The 24,458-nt window shown below is 53.7% G+C and overlaps 1 protein-coding gene across 2 annotated transcripts; it reads right to left on the bottom strand.

The window, feature by feature from the left end:
* Positions 1 to 2,474: 2,474 nt before the first annotated feature.
* On the bottom strand, positions 2,475 to 21,723 carry LHX2 (LIM homeobox 2). Of its 2 annotated transcripts, none has more exons than XM_069474652.1 (5): positions 21,030 to 21,723; positions 19,328 to 19,530; positions 17,989 to 18,392; positions 12,381 to 12,586; positions 2,475 to 3,363 (listed from the first exon to the last, which is right to left on the bottom strand). In XM_069474652.1, exons 1-5 carry the CDS (start codon positions 21,147 to 21,149, stop codon positions 3,076 to 3,078), a joined length of 1,221 nt encoding a protein of 406 aa, XP_069330753.1. In that variant the 5' UTR covers positions 21,150 to 21,723; the 3' UTR covers positions 2,475 to 3,075. The 2 variants fall into 2 exon arrangements, with proteins under 2 accessions (XP_069330753.1, XP_069330754.1); XM_069474653.1 differs by having other exon boundaries at positions 2,838 to 3,363; positions 12,381 to 12,579; positions 17,985 to 18,392; positions 21,030 to 21,519.
* Between the last annotated feature and the right edge of the window lie 2,735 nt (positions 21,724 to 24,458).

The following is a 24,458-nucleotide window of genomic DNA, read 5'->3' as shown; positions in this document are numbered from 1 at the left end:
CTCTCTCTCTGCCCCGTGTCTCTGTCTCTCTCTGTCCTTGCCTCTGTGTATCTTTGTAACTGTCCTTTTCTGTGTCTGTGTCCCAGTCTCTGTCCCTGTCTCTGTTCATCTCTGTCTAAGCATGTGTGTATGTGTGTGTGTGTGTGTGTGTGTGTGTGTGTGTCTCAGTCTCCAAACATGGGTCTCCTCCACGGTGTCCCCACCCCTAGCCCAACAGCAGCCCTGGCTTCCAAACATGCTCCCATGTAGGGGGCGGGGGACCCCCAGGCGTCATTCCAGGGCCCTCTGCATCTGGATGGCAGTGCTGACAGACAAGATAGGGATCAGACTCGGCTCTGTCCGGGCCTGAGCAAGGGGCACAGCCGGGCTACGCGGGGGCGTCTAGGTGCCTGCAAACATTTGCCTGTGTGCGCATCTGGGTTTGTATGCGGGTCTCCCTGTGTGGGGTGGTCTGGGTGTCTGTCTAGGTAGATTTGTGTGCGTCTGGGCCTGTTTATGTCTGTCTGCAAACAAGCATCTGTGTGTGTGTGTCTTTGTGTGGTGCTGTCTGGGTGAGAGGACCTTAGCCCGTGGGTCTACCCACCCATGAGAGCCTCAAGAATGTGCATGCACGCGTGTCTGTGGGCACACGTGAGTCGCTGGGGGATACTGGCGTCATGGTGTGTCTGGGGGGCTGAATGCAGGCCAGGCCCTCTGCTTGCATTCTCTCGTGTAGTCATCAATGAGATACACGTCCCATTACCCCATTTGACAGGTAGAAAAGTTGAGGCTCTTACCCCCTTTGCTTGAATGTGGGACTATAGATGTCTGTGTCTGCTTGAGGCTGAGCACCAGGGGTCTGGTGGCAGACAGACCTGGTTCAAATCCTGGCTTCTCCAACACTAGCTGCATGTTGCCAGGCAAGCTGGCTATCTTGCTAAGTCTGAAATCATTCAGCAAGAATGTATTGATCAAAACAGATAAAAAAAAAAATTGGAGCTACCTTGGTAGGGGTTGACACGAAGGGGGCCCAAGGGAGACTTCCAGGTGCTGAGAATGCCCTATACCTTGATTTGGGTGGGAGTCATATGGATGTGCTCATTTGAAAAACATTAATGAAGCTGTTCATTTCAGATGTGTGCACGTTATACGCCAATATAAAGGTTTACACAAAATTTATTGGCCTCCTACTATTTGCCAGACATTAAATAGCATCAACAACAATAGGGTTGTGTGTATGTGCATGCTTTGGTTTTTTTTTAACATTTCAGAAAGTGAGTCAGTCCAGGCTTGAAGCACTCAGCCCATTCCTGTCCACTCCCTCCTTCCACCCTGTCCCCAACAATGGCCCAGGGAGGAGCGGGGAGAGACTTCAGTCTTGGGCTGGACTGGTCCCCTGCCCAATCTTGCCTGGCTGTTTTCTCTTCAAGATGGCTGTGATTGTCCCTCTGGATTTTCAAATTGGTGGGCCCCCGGGCGGGGGCGGCATTTGGGTGGGTAACTGCTGGCATCCAATGAGGCTGGTAACAGAGTGCTCTGCAGCAGAACTCAGAGCAAGAAATGAGGGCGTCAGATGTCGAGTGGCCAGACACCACGCCTGCTTGGTGCATTCAGCGATGCCAGGCAATGCCTGGACACACACATTCCTGCTCTCTGCCTGCACAGTCTCACATGTTACCTGGCATTCAATAAAATGCACGGAGCCCCTACTATATTCCAGGCCTTCTGCTGGACCCTTTAACATATCTTACTTTGCCCCCCACAACTGCCATGTAAGGGTCCTTATCTTCATTTTACAGTCGAGGAAACTGAGGCCCACAGAGGTGAAATGACGTCCCTCAGCCCACACTGCTCAACAGTAGGAATTCTAAGCTCATACAGCTTGGCTCTAAACGTCCCGCCTCTCTGGGTGTGTCTTTTCTCTGAGTTTCGAAGTTCCCTTAAGCTTTCGTAAAGGAACTGAATGTATTTGCTTTTGCCCTCTTGGGAGATTTTTAAATTTTGTGTCATTAGGAAAACTGGAGCTTAAGCTGCCCTTTGGTGACAGCATTCATTCCTCATAGGGAAAGGCTACAGGTTTCTCAGGAGGGACTTCCTCAATGCCTGACACAGCTTCCAGCCCAGCCAGGAGCAGAAAAGACAGGTGTGAGGGCCTTTGACCTCTGTATTGCAAGCATCTAGCGGGCACGCTCATTAAATATTTGAAAGAACAAATCAATGAATGAATGAACGGTACTTTGTTTACATATCTTCCCCTGGAGCACATATCACGCCATGTTAAGCGTATCTCCTGTCTGCCTCTGTCACCACTCTAAATTCCTTGAGAACAGGGACAGTCTGTCTCCGGATAGCAACAACCAGTCCAAAGCCCGGCACAAAAAAGGGGCCCCACGAATATTTGATAACTAACTGGAGACACAAGTTTACCTCTGGGCTTCGATAAAACCCTTAAGTCCTGTGAATTTCACACCCAACCAAATGGCAGCAGCACCAGGTAGTTTCGATAAGTGGTTTTATTACTGGTTAGATTTTACAAATTCTGATATTCGAACAGACTTCCACCTTAAAATTCTAAAACAACAAAGCGACCGTTGGAAGGGGGTTTGATTTTTCCTTTTTTTTTTTTTTCTTTTTTTCTTTTTAGGACTATTCAAAGTAACAAACTTTTTTTTGTTGTTTTTTGTTTTTTACATGTTTGCTCTGGTCATAAATATACAGAGAGAAAAAGAGGGAGAGAAAAAGGAACAAGTCGTCCAAAGTATGGAGATAGAACAGTATTCCTAAGGCACGTGGCAGTCTTTGAAAATACAGAAGCTCTAGCCAACTTAAATTATCTGTTGCTTTTCCTCGCTCAGTCCACAAAACTGTACAGTGACACAAATGTTGTGTTGCAGATAGATCTTCCAAGTAATTCCTCAGTCCACACCGCTGCATGAGCCTGACACGCAAGTATTTTTTTTTCCTCTGTTTCCAGGCGAGATCCTAAAATGTGGTTAGTTAGTTGCTCAAAGCCTCTATTTTAAAATACACTTGGAATTCAACTAAAGATAATTTCTTTTTTAAAGAAATCGTGGGGCGGGAGGGGGGCTCGAGTCATTAGAAAAGGTTGGTAAGAGTCGTTTGTGAGGGGCTGTGAGGCTCGTGGCCCTCCAGGCTGCCAGGCACAGAAGTTAAGACGGACGTCACAGTTGGCAGGGTGGGGCTGGTCAAGTCTGTGAGGGTGGTGGGCGTGCTGGAGGGGCTGAGCGAGGCGTTGGAGAGCTCCGAGGCGGGGCCCGACGGCGTCCCTGTCTGCAGCGCCGCGTCCGCTGACTTGTCCACGCCAGTGTTTTCCTGCCGTAAGAGGTTGCGCCTGAACTTGGCTCGGGCGTTCTGAAACCAGACCTGCAGCGGGACGACAGGGAGGGGCTGGTTAGGGCAGAGCGGGTAGAGCATTCCCGGCGACTGCTTAGCTCCGAGCACTGCGGTTTCTGGGAGATGCTAAGCCGCGTTTTGCCAAGAGGGGTCCAAAACGTCAGGCTGGCAATATTTCGCTCTTAATAAAATAAAAAATTTACTTTCCCTAATAGGGGTTTCTCTTTCTGTTGGGGGGTTCCGGAGCTGAGCTGATGTCTCCTGTAGCACAGCCACCAGCCACATGTGGCTACTGAGCACTTGAAATGGCACCAGCCCAAAATGCTGCTGGTCAGCAGGTGAAAACGCACAACAGATTTGAAGGCTTAGTATGAAAAAAAGTCTCAATAATAATTTTTATATTGATTACATGTCAAAATGGTGATAGTTTGGCTACATTGGGTTAAACAAAATACATTATTAAAATTAATTTTACCAGTTTCTTTTTACTTCTTCAATGTGGCTATTAGAAAATTTAAAATTTAAAATTACATGTGTGGCTCACGTTGCATTTCCATTGAACACACCGAACACACACACCAGACAAATCTTGATGATTTTTCATCATGGTTGTTTGAGACATTCTCTCTCTCTCTCTTTTTTTTTTTTTTTTTTTGCAGTCACCTTTCAGCAGACAATAGATCCCACAAGTTCTTGTTGGTACAATTTTTAAAGTGTTTCATAGTCAGTAAATCTGGGAGATACAAGAATGGTATGAAGAACACATGGGAATTGGGCAGTTAGAACTAGTTACTAGGAGAAAGAAAAAGACACTGATCCTATTCCCCCGCCATCAGCTGGAGAAGCCACCAGGCATCCCAGGCCACTGGGTCTCAGGGCAGAGGTGGGCAGGGTGGAAACAGCTGCCAGAGTAAAGCCAGGCCAGGGAGGTTTCGCTGAGCGGATTCCCTTTCCCAGCCTGCCACATCCCCGCATCCGGTGGGGCCGGGCACAGAGTTGGAACTGAGCGTGATGTGAAAAGAATGCCAAAGAGAGAATATGGGTTTACTTTCATTTTTTCCTTGGGCACAGACGTGTACACACATCCACACCCATACCTTTGCACACATGCCTGTACACATTCAGGAGGACACACACAGAAACTCATCTACATAGCTGCCCCCAAGTACCCCCACTTGTCTAACTGCACAAACACAGAGACCCCACTGCACCCAGAGGTCCATGAAGCACTCTGGGAGCAGCCTAGCAATCCAGGCCATGGTGGGGGGGGGGGGGGCTGCACCTCCCAAAGAAAAAGGCTTGGAAAGCAGGGCCCCGTCACTTCCCTTTGCGTGCAGAAAACACCCGCCAGAAGCCTCCCCATAAAACAAAAGGCCTTGGGGAATTCTACAGATTCTGGGGTGTCCAGTTGCAGATTTCCAGATGTGCCTACATCTGCCTGTCTTCCAGTGTCTCAGGCAGGGGTGGGAAGGGCCGACTCCTGGCCTCGCCCTCCCCTCAGGACCACCCGGCTGCAGGGGCCTGTAGCCTCAAACCCCCCTTTTTGGTGGCCTGACAATTTGGGCTCAATTAAAAGCACATCCGCAGGAGTCTTGGAATAAGGGGGGAGATACAGACCCTGTGAAGTGGGGAAACAGAGCTTCCTCCTCAGCATGCTGGATCTCCCCAGGAAGGAAGCACGTTCTCCCTGGCTTTCTGCCCGAAGGAAGCCCATCACCCTTCTGAGGGCTTGCAAGTAGGTACAGTGCTTCTAAGACCACCCTCAACATGCTCTTCTTGGGGTAGGGAGGTCCTTCCCTACCCAGCCTGCAGAAATTTGCCAGGGGCAGACTGTGTCCCTGTGGCCTAGGGAATGGCTGATGGAGAAAATGGATGGAAAAGCCCCCAGAGGTCCTTAGAGAGAGGAAGTGACTTCCTCAAAGTTACATGCAAGATGGGGACAAGAAGGCCCAAGCCCTGGTGCCACCCCCTTGCCACTGTTTTGGCCCATGTGCGTGTGACCTGTGAGCCCGCCTGTGTCTGACTCCAAGCAGTAGCCGGAGCAGGGAGTCCCGGGGGTGGTGCTTTGCTCACTGCTCATTTGCTCATCCGTCCGGAGCTCCAAGACCTCAGCAAGGGCTGGAACTGGTTAGCTGCTGGCTGTTTGCTATTTCTCAGGCGTTGCCCCTAACAGTGGGTTTGTAAACAATGACGCCATCTTCCACAATCGCCTTCTCTGCTCCACCAGATCTAAGGCACTGGGAATCTGGTGGATGAAAAATTCAACAACTTAACTAAAAGCCAGGCTGCTCTGGGGTTGCATGTTGGGCTTGTTTTTCAGTTTAAGGCAGGGCTTCACCAGAATTCTCTCCCAGGTATTTAAAAAAGTCCCCTCCTGGCCTGGCGCGGTGGCTCACGCCTGTAATCCTAGCACTCTGGGAGGCCAAGGCGGGTGGATCGCTCAAGGTCAGGAGTTCGAGACCAGCCTGAGCAAGAGCGAGACCCCGTCTCTACTAAAAATAGAAAGAAATTATCTGGCCAACTAAAATATATATAGAAAAAATTAGCCGGGCATGGTGGCACATGCCTGTAGTCCCAGCTACTCAAGAGGCTGAGGCAGAAGGATCGCTTAAGCCCAGGAGTTTGAGGTTGCTGTGAGCTAGGCGGATGCCACGGCACTCACTCTAGCCCAGGCAACAAAGTGAGACTTTGTCTCAAAAAAAAAAAAAAAAAAGTCCCCTCCTGAGAAGTTGTAGGGGGCAGGGACTCTGTCTACACTATCTTCATGGGGACATGACAGAGAATGGCAAAGATTAAGAATCAGGAATATGTGTTAATATTACAGATAACATGTACATACCTTTTACTACGTGCCAGGCACCACGCCACCCTTTAACGTGCACCGTTCACAGCTTATTCCCATGATAAGCCAAGGTGAGTAGGTTGGTGCTGTTATTACCCCTATTTATAGATTTAAAAACCAGAGAGGCTCAGAGAGGTGAAGTCACTTGCCAAAGGTCAAACAGAAGACAAGTTGAGATTGGAGTCCAGGACCGTTTGTCATAAAAGGTCCATACTCAGTCCAGGTGTGGTGGCTCATGCTTATAATCCCAGCACTTTGGGAGGCCAAGGCAGGAGGATCACTTGAGGCCAGGAGTTCGAGAGCAGCCTGGGCAACATAGCGAGACCTCATCTCTACAAAAAATTTAAAAAATTAGCAAGGCGTGGTGGCTCACTCCTATAGTCCTAGCCACTTGGAAGGCTGAGGCAGGAGGATCGCTTGAGTCCAGGAGTTCCAGGTTACAGTGAGCTATGATTGTACCACTGCACTCTAGCCTGGGCGACAGAGCAAGACCCTGTCTCTCTAACAACAGCAACAAAAAGTCCATGATCTTCCTACCACATGATCCTGAGGCAGCAAGTAAATGAATTAATGAATAAATAAATAAATGAATGAACCATTGAGTTAATGAACAGAGAAGCACCATGGGGCAGTGGAAAGAGCACTGGATGTAGCTTCCAGCACAAGTTCTGCCACTGACTAGCCAAGTAATCCTGGGCTAGTCTCTTATATCTGGGCCTGCCTTGGTTTCCCCATTTATACAAGAGGGTTAAACTGTACCACGTAATCTCTGTGGCCTCTTGGGGTTCTGACAGGCTGGGATTCTAGTGCAGCCACAAGAAACAAGGTGATAATCTGTCCCACCCATCCATCTTCTTCAACTGACAGCCCTCCCTCTCTCTTTTCCTGCTCCAAGCTCTCTGGAGTTGTTTGTCTGGGACAACCAGTCCAAGTTCAGGCATAGACTCATCAGGATACATTTAATGCCAGGCCAGGAGTACCTCAGCCTGGCGCACAGCGAACCCAGTGAGTCCTGGGCAGATGAAGAAGCACGCAGTTTCTTGCTCCCTGCTTGGGCACTAATGGGTCCTGCAAGCTGTGTTTGGCCTCACAAACCTCCTTCCCCACAATTCTTTCATCAAGAAGACCAGAAGGGCCAGTGGGAAACCCACTTTGCCCCAGAAAATCCTCTCCTGGGACACTAAGGAAACCGGACAGAAGATAAAAGCTTCATGCCCACAGATGTCCATCATGGCATTTTTTATAACATGAAATTAATGGCTTCATCCAAAGTGTTCAACAAAATGGGGCAAGTGGAAGTCATGACCCACAGTCATGACTCCATGAAGCCACAGGAGAAACATCTTATGATGACTTATGTGAAAAAAGGACAAAAAAACTATGTCCTCTGGAATTACAACTTCATAAAGAAAGTAATAGTGACAATAGTCACTCACTAGGTGCCAGACATTTTCTAAGCAAAGTTGTAAACATTTTATGCGTTAACTCCTTTAGTCCTTATAAGAACCCTATGAAGTAGACACTAATATTATTGCCAGTGGAGACTGAGGCACAGCCAATAAGAGGCGGATTTGACAGGTGCTGTGATCTCCAAGAGAAAGACATAGTTAATCTTTAGCACTTCCTAAACTTATATGGTCCTGGAATCATTTAAAAAATATTTTTATTATGAAATATTTCAAACATACAGAAAAATAAAGAGATGAATCTGATCGCCATTTCAAGTATTTATACCACGCCTTGTTGCACGTGCCCTCTAGATGGCATGTTCCAGCAGGGTCTTGTTCACTGTCTTGTTCCCCACCGAACCCTCAGGGCCTCAGCCCTGCCTGGCACACGGCAGGTCAGTATATTTGTCCCATAGGTGAGTGGTCAGAGGAAAGCTAGAGTTCTCCTGCTCCTGAATTCACACGTAGGCTAATGACAACTAACTAGTCACCTAAAGAATGTTTTTTAAACTGTTGGTGGTTAAAATGTATTTTCTTACAAAGTCACACCAGGAACCCCTAAGGAGAACTTCATCCATCCAAATCAGCCGGCTCATCACCCCCTTCCCCACGTCCAGAATCTTACTATTCTGCCTTCCTGGCCCTTCCACAGGAAGGAAGAGGGAACTCTGAGAGGCATCTATGTGCTGAGCAATGATCTCCACACCTTTGCAAGGCTTAAAGTCTTAATGGACCTCTGTCCAAGGGGCCACTGTCTCCCAGTCACCTTGCCCACCGATGGAGAGTGAGTATTGTGGTTACCATGCTGCTGACGATGATGAATTTGAGCACCTTTTAGGCAATGAGAGCCGTCCCACAGGCTTTGCTTTCCTACCAAGACATGGCATCCCTCCTACACCTTCCCTCCTCGCCCACTGCACTGCTGCATTCTGCCGCTGGATCCAAGCGGGGGAAATCACAATCCCTACGTTGTGTGACAGTGGAAAGAACTTTGAAATCAGACCAATCTGGGCTTAACTCCTGGCTTCATCACTTACTAGCTGTGAGACTCAGGGCAAGGGTCCTAGACTCTCGGAACCTCAGTTTCCTCATCTGCAAAATGCAGATAGTCACATTTGTAACATGTGTGCAAAAGAGGTTGGTAGACTGAACTGTGCTCTGAAAATACGTGCGTGAGATTACTATGCATTGAGTCCCTAATATTTTGTGCCATCTCATTTCCTCCTTGAAACTACCCAGAAAAGGTATCATCATCCTCATTTTATAGCTGAGGCCACTATGGCTCACAGAGATTAAGTCACTTACTCCAGGATCGCTCAGTGAGTAAAGGGGAGAGCTGAGTTTGGACTTCGCATTAGCTGACTTCAAATTCCAATAGAGATGCTGCATGCCAGACCTCCCATGTTAGTGGTGCTCATGCATTACACATTCAGCAATAGCCTAGAACACTCCCCATACACACACACACACACACACACGCACACACACACCCTACATCACCCACCTCTGGGAACACAGCTCAACCTCAACCCTGTCCTGCTGTGTAGCCTCTCTGAAGGGTTGAGGTGGGCCACAACTTTGCAGGGAGAACAGGGGGCACCCAAGACCTAGCCCCATTAAGCTGGTGTAGACAAGCGATGAGGAACTGTTTAATGGACACCTGCTATATACCAGCAGGCACCATGGCTATTATTATCCCCATTTCACAGATAAAAAAAAAATCAGAGTCAGAGAGGAGAAATTAAAGCATCCAAATCACCCTGCTAGTAAGTCAGAGAGGATTAGAACCAGTCTGTTACCTTCCAAAGCCATACCACCAGCTGCCTTGCCCAACATGCTCCCATCCCACGTACCCCAGAATGTCCCATCAGCAGTCAGGGCACCTGGAAGGAAGCCCTACCCTACCAATGCCTGGTTTCTATAACTGAAGCAAATCACTTCATCTTACTAGGTCTTAAGCTTCTCATCTGTAAAATGGGCAGGAGAATATTAAGGTAATGAAGATGAAGTGGCTGGAAAGATAGTGCTTTGTAAACTGCTACATAATCCTGAGTAGTTGTGCTGTTGGGGAACATTAAGGATTTGTACAGGAGATTTGGAGGTCTGGGAAGAAGGGAGAATACTGTTAAGGTATGCCCCACCCCCAACATACAGACCCTAAATGACACTCACACTCAGAGATAGTCAGTGCTGGGTTGGCTTGGAGAAGAAAGATCAGACAGGCCTGGATTTAGATCCAGCTCTGCAACTTACTAGCAACGTGTGACTTTGGGCAAGGGGCAATCATGTGGGCCTCTCTGCTTTCATCTGTGCAGTGGTGGGGTTGGAGGAGAAGAGAGATTGTGGTGCCTAGCACACAGGGTGGATGGTCCCTACTCTGGGCTCCCTCAGTATCTCCCCTGACTGATCACACTCTGGGGAATCTGCCTGTGTGTAGATCTGCCTCTATGCCTAATAGGTGAATTTCTTCCGGGCCAGGACGATGGTTCATTCATCTCTGGGCCCCCAGGGCCTGGTGCCAATAGATATTTAGTCAGATGAAAGAATAAAGGATAACTATCCTAGAAATCCTATTTGCTCCTAAGTTAGGGAACCAAGCCTCCTGCCTAACCAAGGCCAGCAGAGGCTGGCACCTCACTCAAGAGTCACACTCAACTCTGGATACTTTTTATTTCATATAATCTGAATAACTGCGGGCGGCATGCGCCCTAATGGTGCCCTTTTTACAGATGAGAAATCTACAGCTCAGAGATGGTAACCAATTTGCCCAAGATGCACAGCCAGGGAAGCCCAGGTCTTCCTGAACCCAGCTACACCCAGCTTCATGCCCTTGCCAGATCCCTGGCATCGATTCACAGAACACCCTCTGGGGACGGGGAGGGAGGAAGTATCCCACTAACCAGAGAAAAGGCAGTGACCCCCAGTCCTCAGTCCGAACTCACCCAGGGCTGAAGGGAGGGGGCGCCAAGGAGGGTGCCCAACCTAACCCCAAGAAGGTAAAGTCTGAAGGAAACAGACGTGGGGGATCCGAGACCCAGACACCCAGACGGACGCAGCACGTCCCCCACCCCCGCAGGAGCCCAGGCCCCACGGACTAGGAGCTGACGCCCAAGCGCGAGGGCGGGCCCAGAGAGGCGCACCGGCGTCCCATTGGCCGGCCCTCCCCTGGTCGGCTACGTCACCCGCCTCGGAGGGAGCTGCCGGGTTCTGCCGGGTTCCGCCGGCCATGGGCCCCGATGCCTGCGGCACCAAGACGGGCTGGGGGCCCGGACTCCCAACTCCCCGGGTATCTGCGGATGCGCCCACATCACAGTCCCAACCCGCCCCACAAAAGGCCTTTTTAAAAAATTTTCCTGACAGACTCACAGGAACTTTCTTAGGGCGGCTGCGCAGCCCTCTGTCACGGTCACCCCCTCGATGTCACCTCCCAGCCTTCAATCCCTGAGACCTGGGGCTGCAGGGTGGGTCAGGCTGGCCTAGACTCAAATCCTAGCGCCTCCCCTTCTGCGGTGAGACCGTGTCAGGTCCCTTCATCCCTTGGTTTTCGTACCTAAAAATGTGCACTGCTGTCACTATAAACACCCGTCCTGAAGAATAAATTGGTTAAACTGGCTCTAAAGGGAGGTATTCGCCTGCTTTATCTTTGTCTGGATGGGGAAACTGAGGTCCAGTAACCAGAATAATCATTCATACTAGTTAATGCCAGCTAATTAAGCTAGTTTAATGTTATTAGCTACCATCCACTGAGCTGTTACGTGTCCAACACCGCCCTAGACATTTACACCATCTCAGTGGCTCCTCCAGGAGCCCTGTGGCATAGATAATTTCTTGTATATATACATTTCATATATACAAGATATATATACATATATATACTTTCCCATTTCATATATAAGGAAACTAAGGCTCCAAAGAGTTAAGTGACTTGCACAGGACGATGAAATGTGAAAGAGGAGGAGCTGAAGGTTTGAGAATTTTTGGCCCAAGGCTCTGCCACAAGTTTGGGTCATGCAACAGCCTAGGACATCCCCCAGACTAGGGTTCTTAACATCTTTGGGGTCATGGAAATCTGGTAAAAGTTCTGGATCCTATCAAGAAAGTGCCCTTACACACAAGTGCAATTCCACTCGGTTTCACAGGCATCCAGCCACTTCCCCCCGCGGCCCCGGGGCACACCCATCAAGCAGCCAAGTAATCTGCCCACGTACCCCACCACCACCAAACCTTGCTTCTGGGAGACAAGATAAATCTAGAGAGACGCCAAAAGAGAGAGAGAGGGGAGTGAGACACAGGCAGATGGAAAGAAGAGAGACTAGAATGAGGGCGTGAGGCAGGAGCTGACACCGGGCACCTGGGATGCAGGTCCTGAGAGGAGAGGCGAAGGGGGAGGGGCCTCTAGATTTATTTGAAATGTTTGAACTTTTACAACATCAACATATTTGAGTATCACTTTTGTAATAAAAGTAACTAAGAATCGTTTACAAGAAAGAAAAGAGATCGAGTATGGAGACAAAGAGGATAGATAGAGGGACATCGAAAAACTGAGAGGCAAAAATTGAAAGAGAAGTCGTAAAGTTGGGGGAAAAAGACTGAAGTGCAGATGGAGATAGACTGAAGAGAGGGGGAAAGAATGATAAGCAAAGAGAAAGGCAGACACAGGGGGAAGGTCCTCGCAAGGTCCACCGCCAGCCGTGTAAGGTTCTGCCCCAGCCCCTGGCGGAGGCAGCTGCTACCCCCCCGCCCCGCCCCCGGCTGACCTGGAGGACCCTCTTGGTGAGGCCCGTCTTTTGCGCGAGCTGCTTCAAGTCCTTGGCGTCGGGGTTGTGGTTAATGGCAAAGTAAGACTTCATGGTCCGAAGCTGGTGGTGCTTGAAGGAGGTGCGCATGCGCTTCGTCTTCTGGCTGCTCGGGTATGGCTGGTCACGGTCCAGGTGCTCTGCGTCGTTCTCGTTGCAGCTCAGCGCTGGGGAGGGGACGCAGAGGTGGCAGGTGAACTTCCTGACCCGCCCCCCCCCATGCCAAGTCCACACCTACCCTAGCGGCCGCTGCCAAACGTTTCTGCCCTTAACCACAACCACGCTGCATGCAGGCACCACGCTGAAATGCGAGCATTATCCCCTTGGTATAGATGGAGAAACTGAGGCTGGGAGAGAGTGACCTGCCCAGGATCACTCAGCTAGGAATTGCAGGATTCAATCCCAGCTCTGGGAGAATCCAAAAACCATTCTGAGCCATCACGTTACAATTGAGATGTTGAAACTGAGGCTCAGGGAGAGGAGTTGACTGCCACACAGCAGCACAGGTCTCCGGGCCAGCACTCTCCCTATTTCCCAAGGCACTCTAAGGAGCAGTGGCTGTCTCCCCGCTGCCCCTACAGTGTCTGGGACTGGCACCTAGAAGTTGCTGACAGGACAGACTCACTTTCATTTCATCCTCATCAGTTCCCACACCCAAAAGTACTCAACGACACTTGTGCCTCTGGCACTGGGTGGAAGATCTGAAATTGCATTTGTAGCTTAATCAATCCTCACCACTGCCCTGTGAGGTAGTTGTTTCCCAGTTTTACAAACGGAGCAAATGAGGCTCAGGCAAGTTAAGTACTTTGCTGCAGTCTCACAGAGAGTGGCAGAGTTCTAACTGCAAAGGGAAGGAAGTTGGAGGAAGAAATTAACATGTAGTAGACACCTATGGCATGTCCGTGGCTTTACATATGTCACTGTACATTACCATGAGAGGTGGCTACTATTGTTCCTATTTTAGAGGTACAGAACACTAAGGGAAATGAAACCACTTGCATACTGCCACACCTCAAGTAACCGGCTGAGCCCACTTTCAACACTGAAGCCCACCCTGTTTCCTTCCACTATACCACAAAGGGAGAAGGGAGCCTGTCCCCATCCAGAAGGGTCCTCGCTGAGGCCTAGCTGCCAATACTTGGATGGCATCACGGTTGGAAGGTACTGGTGAAAACCTCAGGCCTCAAAAAGTTGCTCAGCAACCTTGCAGCTGAGGGGGACGGAGCCATCCCACACTTAAGGTCTTGCCTTCGGGGAAAGCCTCATAGGAGATGCAAATTCAGTCCCCATAAAACAGGGACTTGGGAAAATATCTTACATCCTATCACATACTCATAATAGAGTTGCCAGATTTAGCAAATAAAAATACAGGTTGCCAGTTAAACATGAATTTCAGATAAACAAATTTTTAGCATTTGGACACACCGATACTAAAAATTTATTTGTTTATCTAAAATTCAAATACTACATAGGATACATCTATACTAAAAATTGTTTATCTAAAATTCAAATATTACATGGAATACATTTACACTAAAAAATATTCATTGTCTATCTAAAATTTAAATATTGCATGGCCTATACTTATACTAACAATTTCTTCATTATTTACCTGAAATTCAAATTTAACTGGGTGTCTGCATTTTATCTGGCAACCCAACCTCCGAAGTACTCTTGTTCTCAGGGTAACTCACCCCTCCCTGCACCCAGGCAGAGAGAATAGCCCCTTGCAGAAAGAATTTGCAAGATACAAGTCTTGCCCTTACCCTTGGAGCTATTAGCTAGGGGCTACACCTCCTAAAGGCCCCTTTCCGCAACATCTAGGTACCCCACCCCACCCCCACATTCCCACAGAGAGCACCTACAGTGAAGAACAGGGGTCCAGCAATTTAAAGGGGATCAGAGGATGACTCTGAGCCCAATCCACGGGAATTGGCACTGAACCGCCAGAGGTGAGCAACCCTCTTCTTTCCCCCAGTCCCCAGCTCCACTGGGGGTGGAGCAGGCCTCCCCACGGGGGATCTCTGGGCCCATCCCTCCATCCAGCCCCCGTCTGGGCCTGGCTGCCGTTAATGAGCTCCGTGGGGACCCCAGCGCCCCTGTGGGCCCAAGGGACCTGACCTGAGTGCCGCCTAGGTGGGGGGAGGAGGTGCAGGGGAGAGAGACAGAAAGGGCAGAGAAAGGAGAAAAAAAGAGAGGTAGAAAGACCAGAGAATGGAAAGGGAGAAAAGGAAGGAGGTAGGGAGGGAAGATGGACAGAGCCAGGAGAAAAGAGACGAGAGACTGAGGAAAAGAAAGCGAAGGAGACTGGGAGAAGGGGAGAGACAGCTACAAAGACAGAAAGAAATAAGGAGAGACAGTGAGAGCCAAGGGGGAAAGCCCGGAAATAGGGGGAAAATGTGGGGTGGAGGGTCCGGGTGACAGAACTGAATCCCGGGGCTCGGAGAGCCCGAGTCCCTGCTGGGGAGGTCTTTCCTGAAGTCATACTGGCGGGGGGAATAGAGAAAGGGGGACAGGACAGAAGAGTCTGGAGGGAAAGGAAGGAGCCTGCCCAAGGTAGTGAGGCCGAGGCCGGCCTGAGGCGGGGGCAGGAGGCCCCGGGGGTGGGGGTGGGGTGGGGAGTGAGAGCGGCGGGGGAGGAGGCCGTTGGGCCGGGGTTTGGCCAGCGCCCCGGACCCCTCACTCCCGCCCCCAGTGCCCGGCCCGGGCCGGGTCGAGATTCCCCAGGATCCGATCTGGGGAGGAGCGAGGGGCCGAGGGGAGGGGGAGGACCCGGGCTTTCTCTCTCCTTTTTTTTTTTTTTCCTCTCAATTAGGCCGATTCAATGGAGCTAAAGAGCTCGTAAAATCATGAATAATTTACTCGTGATCTGTTATTAACCCATCGGGTTTCGAGCTCTTGTCGCTGGGACTGAACCTGTAATCAAATCTGACTTCGCCTCATTTTACTAAAGACGAGATTGTAGGTTCAATTGTCTAAATAATGGATTGGAATCAAATCAGTAATTACGCCGCCAGGCACACACACACAAAAAGCTGGGGCTGGGGGAGGCCCGGGCGTCCGGCCGGTCCGCGCGGGACTCCAGCGGCCGCGGCGCGCAAACCCCGGCGCAAAGTGCACGGCCCGGGCCCCTCGCGAGCTCCGGCCGCCGTCGCGGAGCCCCCAGCCCGCCAGCAGCGCCGTTCGGGGTGGGGGGAGGCTTCAGTTCCGCCTCCGGGCCGGAGCCGGGGCGGCGCGCTCAGACCAGAGGGGCTGCGAGAGGAGGGCCGCTGCGCCCCCGCCCCGGAAGGACTTTCCGACCCTGCGGCCCGCGGCCCCGCTGCCCTTCTCCAAGCCAGGGGCTGGGCGCACCGACGGCGCCCCCTCCCCTCTGCCCCCAGCTCACCGCCCTTTATAAGGTGCCGCGGCTCCTCGGCCGGACTGTCCCCAGAGCGAGGGGCTTTGCAAGGGGTCGGGTTGGCTGGGCCCCTGGATGTGGGACACTTCCACAAACAAGCTCGTGTCCTCACAGTCGGAAACAGGCATGCACACGCACACAGACACTTGCCCGCACACACCGCCCACGGTCGCACCCTCCACGCTCCCGCTTTCCAGTCCCAGCTGTCCCACACTGCGGCCATCTCTCTCGCCAGTGCTGGAGGGGAGGGAGGGACAGAAGCCTCAAGTGTGAAGCCTTGGCTGGGTCGGGAGAGAGGCCCAGGAGGCTCCCTCTTTTCCTAGTCCCAGGAGCACCGAGAGAGCGAGCCGCACAGCCACCGCCGGCGCAACGAACGCCGGTTCTTCCCGGACTGGGAGCCCCGGCCAAGGCCGGAGACGCGCGCACGGGAACGGAGAAACAGGGAGGCAGATACGAGACAGTGAGACAGAGGATCCGAGAGAACAGAAAGGAGAAAAAGAAAAGAGAGAGACCAAAGAGAAAATGAGATGGCTGAGTAGGGGGTGTCTTATAGAAGTGCCAGCTCCCGTGAAACTCAGCTCCAGCCGCATCTGGCTGGGGACGACAGCAGCTGAGCAGTAAAAAACAAATCTCCGCACCTTCTACCCTCTTTTTGCACAATTCCAAGCCTGGCCCAGAACGTGGGTGCCCAGGAAAACATAATATCACTCCCCAACCACCAGGTGCCCTGGAGCAGAGTCCTGCAGGCTGCTTCTAGTAGGAAGCGACCCTATTTGATAAATAGACGCGGTTTGGTTTGAGGGGACATGGCCTGGACTCGGTTTAGTCTTTATTTTCCGGGTGGTGGGAGATCAGCAATGGAAGTTCCAGAGAGCGGCATCTGTGGTAGTGCCTTCAACAAATTTTAAATTCGCTGCCACAGACCGGCCTATCACCACTTTACCGTTTACCAAACTGGGAGGTGCATTTTCCTCCCAGCTCTGCACACAGAGACACACTCCCCACACGCCCCACGATCCCCTACCAAGCAATTTCGTTGGAGCGAACAGGGGGCTCCTCCATCCTCCCCCCTTATTGTCCTCCCTAGCCAGCTCCGACTCTTTAAGATCAAAACAATTGTGACTTCTTTCCCACAGCCACACTCTCTGCACAGTCTTGGGTTTGTTTTGGTTTTGTTTTTTCCCCCCACTTGTGCATTAGACTAAGGGGAAAAGGAGGAAGAAAACAAAATCTCCGAATCCGATTCTGTTGCAAACGAAAGAAAAAAAATAATTTCAAATAAACTCTAGTTCAGAAGCTCAGAGAGTCATAAACCTTTCCGGGCTGTGCAGACTTTGGGCAGATGTTGATGGTTCAATTTGCCCGGCCTCAGAACCTCTGCAGCTGTCCTGAGCGGGGAGGGACGCGGGAGGGGGCAGAGCTCCTCCCGGAACGGCTAGGGGTTCAAAGATGCCGGAAGTGCAAAACGAGCCCCCACCCCACCCCGGCGAGAGGCCAGGCCTGCTCCGGTCTCATCCCCTGGCATCGGCTTCCGAAGGTCGTCGCCCTCACCCCGGGAATTCCGAGGAAGGAGCCCTGGAAAATCAAGACCCGGCCTTGAAGGAAGATCGGGCCGCGCACGAGGACCTGCATCCTTTGCTCAGAAAAGGCTGCGGAGCCCAAGTTCCCAAAGCCTGCCGCCCTCGGGACATTTCACACAACCGGCCTCAGGCCAGGCGGAGCTAGGCGCCCCAGCCCTTTCTCTAGGGACCCTCGCCGCCCTGCCTTGCTCCTCCGCCGTTCCAGCTACCCGCCCTCAGCCATGCCACCCCAGAGACTGTTTGGTGTTGGCGCCGCCTTCATTTCTCTATTCCTGCACTTTCTGCCCAGCAAAGCAGAGGAAAAGGCTCAAACCAAAAAGCCACCTCCGAAAAACAATTTCTCAGCGACAAGGCCCAGCACCCAGGGCAGCAAGGGGACTAACGTAGCTTCTCGCCCCGCTGCAGCCGAGGGCGGGCGCCCAGGGAGCTAATGCCCCTTCTTCCAGGCTGTCTACTGCTCAGGGCCGGGGAAGCTGAGGCCCAGAGTACCTCCTATATGCCCAGTTCACGGAGATTCACTCCAGCTCCCGGCGGTCGATGTCCCACGCTTTCCCCCAACCCGACGGGGGCGCTCGGTGCGCCTTGCACTCACCAGCGTTGTAGGCCGCCAGATCCGCCCCGGGGCCCGGGCTCTTGCGCTTCCTAGGCCGCCCCTTCTGCACAGTGCCCACGCCATTGTAGTAGGGAAGACCCAGCGGGTTGGCCCCCGCTGCGCCCAGCCCCGCGCTCTTGGCCGCGGCGGCTGCCGCAGCCGCCGCCGCCACATCGGCGTGGTTGAAGTGCGCGGGGTACTCTCCCTGCAGCAGCGCCTCGAAGTGCAAGCGGCAGTAGACCAGGCTGTCCTTCATGCCGAAGTGGTCGCCGGTGGTCAGCATCTTGTTACATGTGGTGCACGTGAAGCAGTTGAGGTGATAAACCAAGTCCCGAGCGCGCATCACCATCTCCGAGGCCGAGATGCCCAGGTGGCAGCGGGCGCAGCGCTGCACAGAGAACCGCCTGTGGAGACCATGGAGGGAGGGGCTGTGGGGACACACAGTTGGGTACCCCCCATATTCCTCCTCCAGGTGCCGCTGCTGCCGCTGGGGGCAATCCCTTCCTCAAGGACAACCTGGCCTTCATTTGGAGGATGAGGAGAAAGGGATCTAGATTTTGACACAGGCCTGGTCCTACCCTGAAATACAGCTTCCCTTAACCATTTTCATGCCTACAAAGGCTTCTACTTAACCCAGAGCCTGAGCAAGCCGTAGGAAAGCCTTTGGGGGGAGGAGGAAGAGAAACTTACCACTTAGTCCTTCCACCTTTACCCCTGCCCTCCAAACCAGGCCTGAGAATCCCACACTCTTTTGTAATTTGGAAGAAACAGAGAGACAGGGAAAGAGAGCAAAAGACAGAGAGAGAGAGAGAGAGAGAGAGAATATAAACAGATCCTAAAATCTAACCCTAAACCTGGAGAGAAGGAGAAACAGGGAACTTGGAGCCTGCTAGTGATTCCGGTTCTTTAATCCTGGCCAGCTTTCACTCCCATCTCCCCAAAGACCCGGAAATGCACCCACTCCCCCAGCTCTCCCTCCTGCTTTGCTCCACACCAGCCTAGACTGCCTGAGTTTGGGGGTGCCTATTTCTATCCCCTCTGATTGACCCAAGAAACTTCAGAGTGAGGAGTGCAAAGATTCCAACCCAAGCTTATGGTTTAAGCTCAGAGGGGCAGGCAGCTTCTGCTTTTCTCGGTTCCAACACTTCGCAGACCTTTCCTAGAGCTGCCCAAATTGCTGCTTCAAAAGGTTGTCACCCAATTCACACTGGCTTGGAGAATGGGGGTCCTAAGTAGTGAAACTTCTCCTGGGACTACAGGGGAAGGAGAGGGGCAAGATTGTGCCTGAGAATCCCCAGGAGGGTCCTGAGGGGCAGTGGGTCCCTGGGTGGGGGGCTACCTGTAGTAGTCTTCCTTGCAGTAGATGCTGCCGTCCTTGCTGAAACAGGTGAGCTCCGACTCCAGGTTGAGCTTGCACTCGCAGCACTTGAGGCAGCGCATGTGCCACTGCTTGTCCACCGCCAGCAGGTAGTAGCGGTCCGAGATCTTGCCCCCGCAGCCAGCGCACAGCGCCGCGCGGTCACTGCTGATGGACGGCATGGTCTGGGAAGGGAGGGAGGCGGAAGACGGCAGCAACTGCGTCAGCCTGCGGCCCCGCCACGGCTGAGAAACCGGCAACCAACGCTCCCTCCGTGGACCCCGCTGGCCCTGAAGCCGGAGGGAGCTGCCAGGACATGCGACAAGCTTCCCCCATCCCAAAGGCCCACTTCCATTTCCGGAAGTGGGAGACTCAGAACCGAGGCCTGCCAGCCCTAGCCGCCGAGCCCAGGCTGGGATCCTGGCCTGGATGGCTCTCCCGCCTTACTTCTTCCCCTTCCTGTCTCCCCTGCCCTTTCCCCCCAAATGCTCCGGCTATGTTTAGAGGCTGGGACAGCAATTCTAGTCAAGCCCTCTAAGAGCTTTCCCCCAAACTGTTTCTTAAGGAGCCAGCCGGCTGGGCCTCGGAAGGGGGCAAGGTGACCATCGAAAGTCACCCTCCACACAGACTCCTCTTCGGAGAGGCAGCAGAGTTCCTGGCCCCCAGCTCCAGCGATCTCTGGATCCTTAGGCCAAAGGTTTAGGCCAGGACAGGTCGCGCAACTTCTGGCTCATCTGCCACACTGGCTGGGGCCCTCTCGGGTCCTGGGAGATTGTGAATGGGGTACAGGGGCACCCTCAATGTCTCTGGGTGCAGGACAGGTCCAAACCAAATCCTCCCCTAACCAAACTGACGAGTTGAGAAGGTTTAAGCGAGGAAAAAGGGCTTGGAGGCCGGGAGGCCACTGGGGCTGCCGCTCTTGCTCTCGGAGCAGAGAAGCTTAGCCCGCGCTCCCCACCGCCTGGGCCTCCAAAGGTCACTTCTGCGCCCGCTGTTTGGGCAGCGTCTGTTCGTCCGGCCCCGGGGGAGGTCTGAGGCCAGAAGCTGGCTATTTGGGGCTGGGCCGGCGGAGCCAGGTGTTGAGAGCCGAATGCAGTCTCCTTCCGCGAGAGCCAGGCCGGAGGCTGAACTCTGAGCCCTGGCCTGGCCAAGTCGGGCCGGCCAAGGGACTGGGGGCAATCAACGAAAAGTGCTGGCCCGGAGGACTTCGGCTCCTAAAACCGCGCTAGGGAGGGATCTCCGCTGGCCGGGAGGCTGGGAGCGGCCCAAGGCCGCTGGAGCCCCAGTGCTCCCGCCTGGTTCACCCTTCTCGGGCGCCGCGGGCGGCGCCGGCTGTAGCCAAAGCCGAGCGCTGGAGCAGAGCGCGGGGCTGTCGACCCAAGCGCCGGGCAAGGTAAAAAGAGAGCCGCCCAGGGCCCCGGGTGGGACTTTGCTTCCACTTCGAGAGACACGCTCTCCTCTACCCTTGGAGTCTGAGATTTTGGTTCAACCTTGTTTCCCTTCTCCGCCCCAGCAGCCGGGTTTCCGCGAGCCGGGAGCTACGGGCCTTGCATCCTGTCCGAGGATCCCTAGCGCTCAGTCCCGTGCGGCACGAAGGACGCTCCCCAAACTTCGGGGAGAGGAGGCGCTGACTGGCCCGGCCCGGTCCCAGCTCTCAGCCCCGACCACACAGCCGCGCGCCTACCGTCTCCGTGTCGCCGCGGTCGATGGCTGAGCTGATGGCGGGAGCCTCGCTCTTGGCCCTGCGGTCCATCTCGTCGATGACCCCGTGCACCTCGGGGCCCGACAGACTGTGGAACAGCATCGCGGCGGGACCGGCGGGGCCGGGGGCGCGGCTCCTCCGAGGGAGGGCTTGCCCCCCGCCTCAGCTGCCTGGCGCTCCCGGCGCTAACGGGGCCGGTGCATCGCCACCGCGGCCCCGGCCCCGCCCGAGCTCGGCTGCGCCCCCAGGCCGGGCTCTGGGCCCCGGGCGCCCGCGGGCCAGGACGCCTCCCGCCCAGGCGCGGGGGCAGCTACATCGCGGGACGCCTGGACGACGGCGCCAAAGCCAGGGTCACAAGGGCACAGGGCAGGGGGGCAGCGGGAGACGAGGGCAGAGGTCGGCGCCCGCCGCGGGCGCTTTCACGCCACGGGCATCGCCTTCCCGGCTTCGGCGCCCGGGGCGCAAAGCAGGGGCGCAAACTCTGCCCGAGGCGGCTACGGCTGCAGTCGGGGTTCGCTCAGGAGCAGCTAGGTGCCCGCGGCGGCCCAGCTGCCTAGACCCCTCCCCTCCCTGAGGTGCGCCCCCAGCCCAAGGCGACCCTCTTGGGCGCTGAGTCGGCGACTGGAGTAGGGGTATCTCCGAAGCCAGCGAGCCGAGCCGAGCCACCAGGAGAATTGAAGAGGAGGAGGAGGAGGAAGAGGAGGAGGAGGCGGAGGAGGAGGTGGAGGAGGAGAAAAAGGAGGTGGAGCAGAGTGGGAGGAGGAGCCGCCGACCGCGGGCCCAGCCGCGCGCAATGCTCTCCAAGCGCGCGCCGAGCCCAGCCCCGGCTCTGCAGTCCGCGCCAGCGCAAGCCTCCGCGCCTTTTCTACAGCCGCGCCTGACATCACGTCCTGCCGCCGCGCCATTGGCCGCCCGGCGCCCCGGGCCCTGGCAGCGCGTGCTCCGGGAAGGCGGGAGACCCGAGAGGGAGGGGAGGCAAGAGGAGGAGAGCAGAGACAAGACGGTGGGAGCTGGTGGGCGAGGCTGGAGGGAGGGGGCAAAAGGGAGGGAGGAGGGAGAGCGCGGGGTTTGGAGTTTTTAAGCTACGAACAGTTTCCTTAGATTTCTTCGGAAAAGAAAATTAAACCCTCTCTCCCGCCATCTCCATCCTAAGAAGGCGCAGCCAGAGGATGCACGAGGAGGTCTCACTGCGGTCTCCCCTTGGCCTGAAGCCGCGGCCTCTGGCACCCGCTGGGGAGGCCCGGGAAGGCAGGCCTTGGGCAGAGTTGCAAGAGCCTTGGGCCACTTCCCGTTGAGCTCCGCCTTCGCCCGGGCTCTGCACCGCGGGCTGTGGGCGGCCGTGCAGGCCTCCTGGGGACCCGGCTGAGGCCGAGAGGTGAGACTGGCCAGAGCTGTGACTGCTGGGGAGGGGGCCAGCCAGCATATCCTGACTCCATGCGAGCTAGGGCCCAATCTATGGCCCAGCGTGTAGCTCCCTCTTGCTCTTCCCAGTCTGCCTCCAGCCTGGAAGAGTAGGGGCGAGCGTGGCTTTAGGAACTCAGAAAGGAGAGGGTTCAAATCCTGGCTCTGCCATGTACATGCCCTGTAGTCTTAGGCAACCGACTTAACTTCTCTTAGCCTGTTTCTGATCTTTTCAGTGGGAGACAAGAAGGTCCCCTCCACGTGGATGTGATGAACGAAAGAGATCGCTGATGTAATCCTGGAACATAGTAAACACTTAGCAAATTCTTTAATCACTCCCTTTTCCCCCTCTTCCATTAAAAACTTTCTCACTCCAAGATACATTCCGCATTGGCGAGGTTCTTAAAGACCACAGGCCCATTCTCTACCCACTAGGTGCCCCATGCCACAGACCCTGCTGATGTCACAGGTCCACCCTGCCCGCCTGGCTGCACCACTTCTCCAAACACCAACATCCTAACCTGCTAGGTAAATCTCAACTGCCACCCTCAACCTCCAGACTTCATGCTCAACCTAGAGTCTCTTGAGGACCCAGGGGCAATACCCAGGTGCCTGGTGGACAGGGAATTAGGAAATAAAAGTGATTGTAAAGAAAAACTGAATGAGCAAGTCAGTTAGAGTCCCATCTCCTGGGTCTGCTTTGGAGGCAGGTTTGAATCCATCTGAAAGAGGCAAGGAAGTGTCAGTCTTTAGTGACCTGCTTGCCAGGACTCAGTGAAGGAGATAGCCAGGATCTCTATGATTTATCTTACAGGGCACAGAGTTGAGGCACCACAAAATCATGTTTTCCACATGTGTACATAACTTTCACATAAATATATGTATGCTTGTAATGCCCAAGCACATGTACTCGCGTTCACGTGTGCAAATGCACATGTTCATCTCTGTTGGCAAAAAACACAGGCAGCACCAATATAGAAGTAGGGTCTACACCTGCGCATCAGGTATAAGTGTTCAGTGCCGGGAAGGCAGATTCATCTATAAAGGAGGAGGATGCATCTGCAAAGCGGTAAATTGCACGTTTTACCTGCACTTTGAGTGCTCAAGCAATTTTACTGAGTGAGTTTCTACGAGGCCATGTTTTGCATATTTGAAAAAACTCTTGGAGTTACAAGTATGTGTGTACACGCTGCACGTGTACAGATGCCCCAATGCGAGGGAAGTACCATAAACCCAAAGACGCGCGTGCGCGTGTGTTCACACAGAAGTGTGCTTCGGTGCCTGCACACGGCCGGCGCCCAGGCACGCGGACGCCTACGCGAATACACAGGCATGTTTTACTGACGCATCTGGGGCACTTTCTTTCAAAGAAAGTAGGGAATGAAAATCTAATCTGAGAGTCACCAGGGTTCATCTGGAGGTCGCCCAAGGGGTAGAAAAAAATTTGTAACAACGCTGGAGTGTTTGTCCTTGGCGCAGCTCCGCTCCGGGGCTGGCTGCATACAATACGTTTCGAAAGCTCGAGGGGCTGCCGTAGGAGCTGGGCGCGCGCGGGGGTTGTGGGTACTCAATAACTCTTGCCGCGGGCTTCTCAAGAAATGTGGAAACACATCCTGCGGCTCTTCACTCCCCCCATACATATATGCATGCTATTCCTCCTCTCTGACCAGCAGCCCACATCCATCGCTGGTCCGACCCCAAATTCCCTGGTAGTCAGGATTCCCGCCCGATGCGCTCGTCCATTTATCCCCCTGGGTCAGGCTGGGACGCGTTTGGGTCTGTAAGAGGCTCAAACGCATCTCCAGCCTCTGGGCGGGATCTGGGAGCCTCGGGCCCCGGGGTTCAGAGGCCGGTAACTTTGCTAATCTCCCCTAGCGGCAGGGGACGTCGCGCAACCGCTGAGCCCTGTCCGCGGAGACTAAACAAGGAGAGGAACAGGCTGTAAACACACATCCTGACACGTGAGTGACATTTACACGGTGCGAGAAGCCGCAGCGCAGGGAAAGGCAG

This window comes from Eulemur rufifrons, chromosome 7 (assembly GCF_041146395.1).
Source record: "Eulemur rufifrons isolate Redbay chromosome 7, OSU_ERuf_1, whole genome shotgun sequence".
Taxonomy (NCBI): Eukaryota; Metazoa; Chordata; class Mammalia; order Primates; family Lemuridae; genus Eulemur; species Eulemur rufifrons.
This window is presented reverse-complemented; position numbering and strand designations above follow the sequence as displayed.

Excerpts from the sequence above, each read along its gene's own strand:
- LHX2 (XM_069474652.1), bottom strand. The coding sequence starts at position 21,149 with ATGCTGTTCCACAGTCTGTCGGGCCCCGAGGTGCACGGGGTCATCGAC. Across the intron at positions 18,393-19,327 it reads TGCAAGGAAGACTACTACAG|GCGGTTCTCTGTGCAGCGCT; the intron begins GTAGCCCCCCAC and ends TGGTCTCCACAG. Across the intron at positions 3,364-12,380 it reads TCACCAAGAGGGTCCTCCAG|GTCTGGTTTCAGAACGCCCG; the intron begins GTCAGCCGGGGG and ends GTCCCGCTGCAG.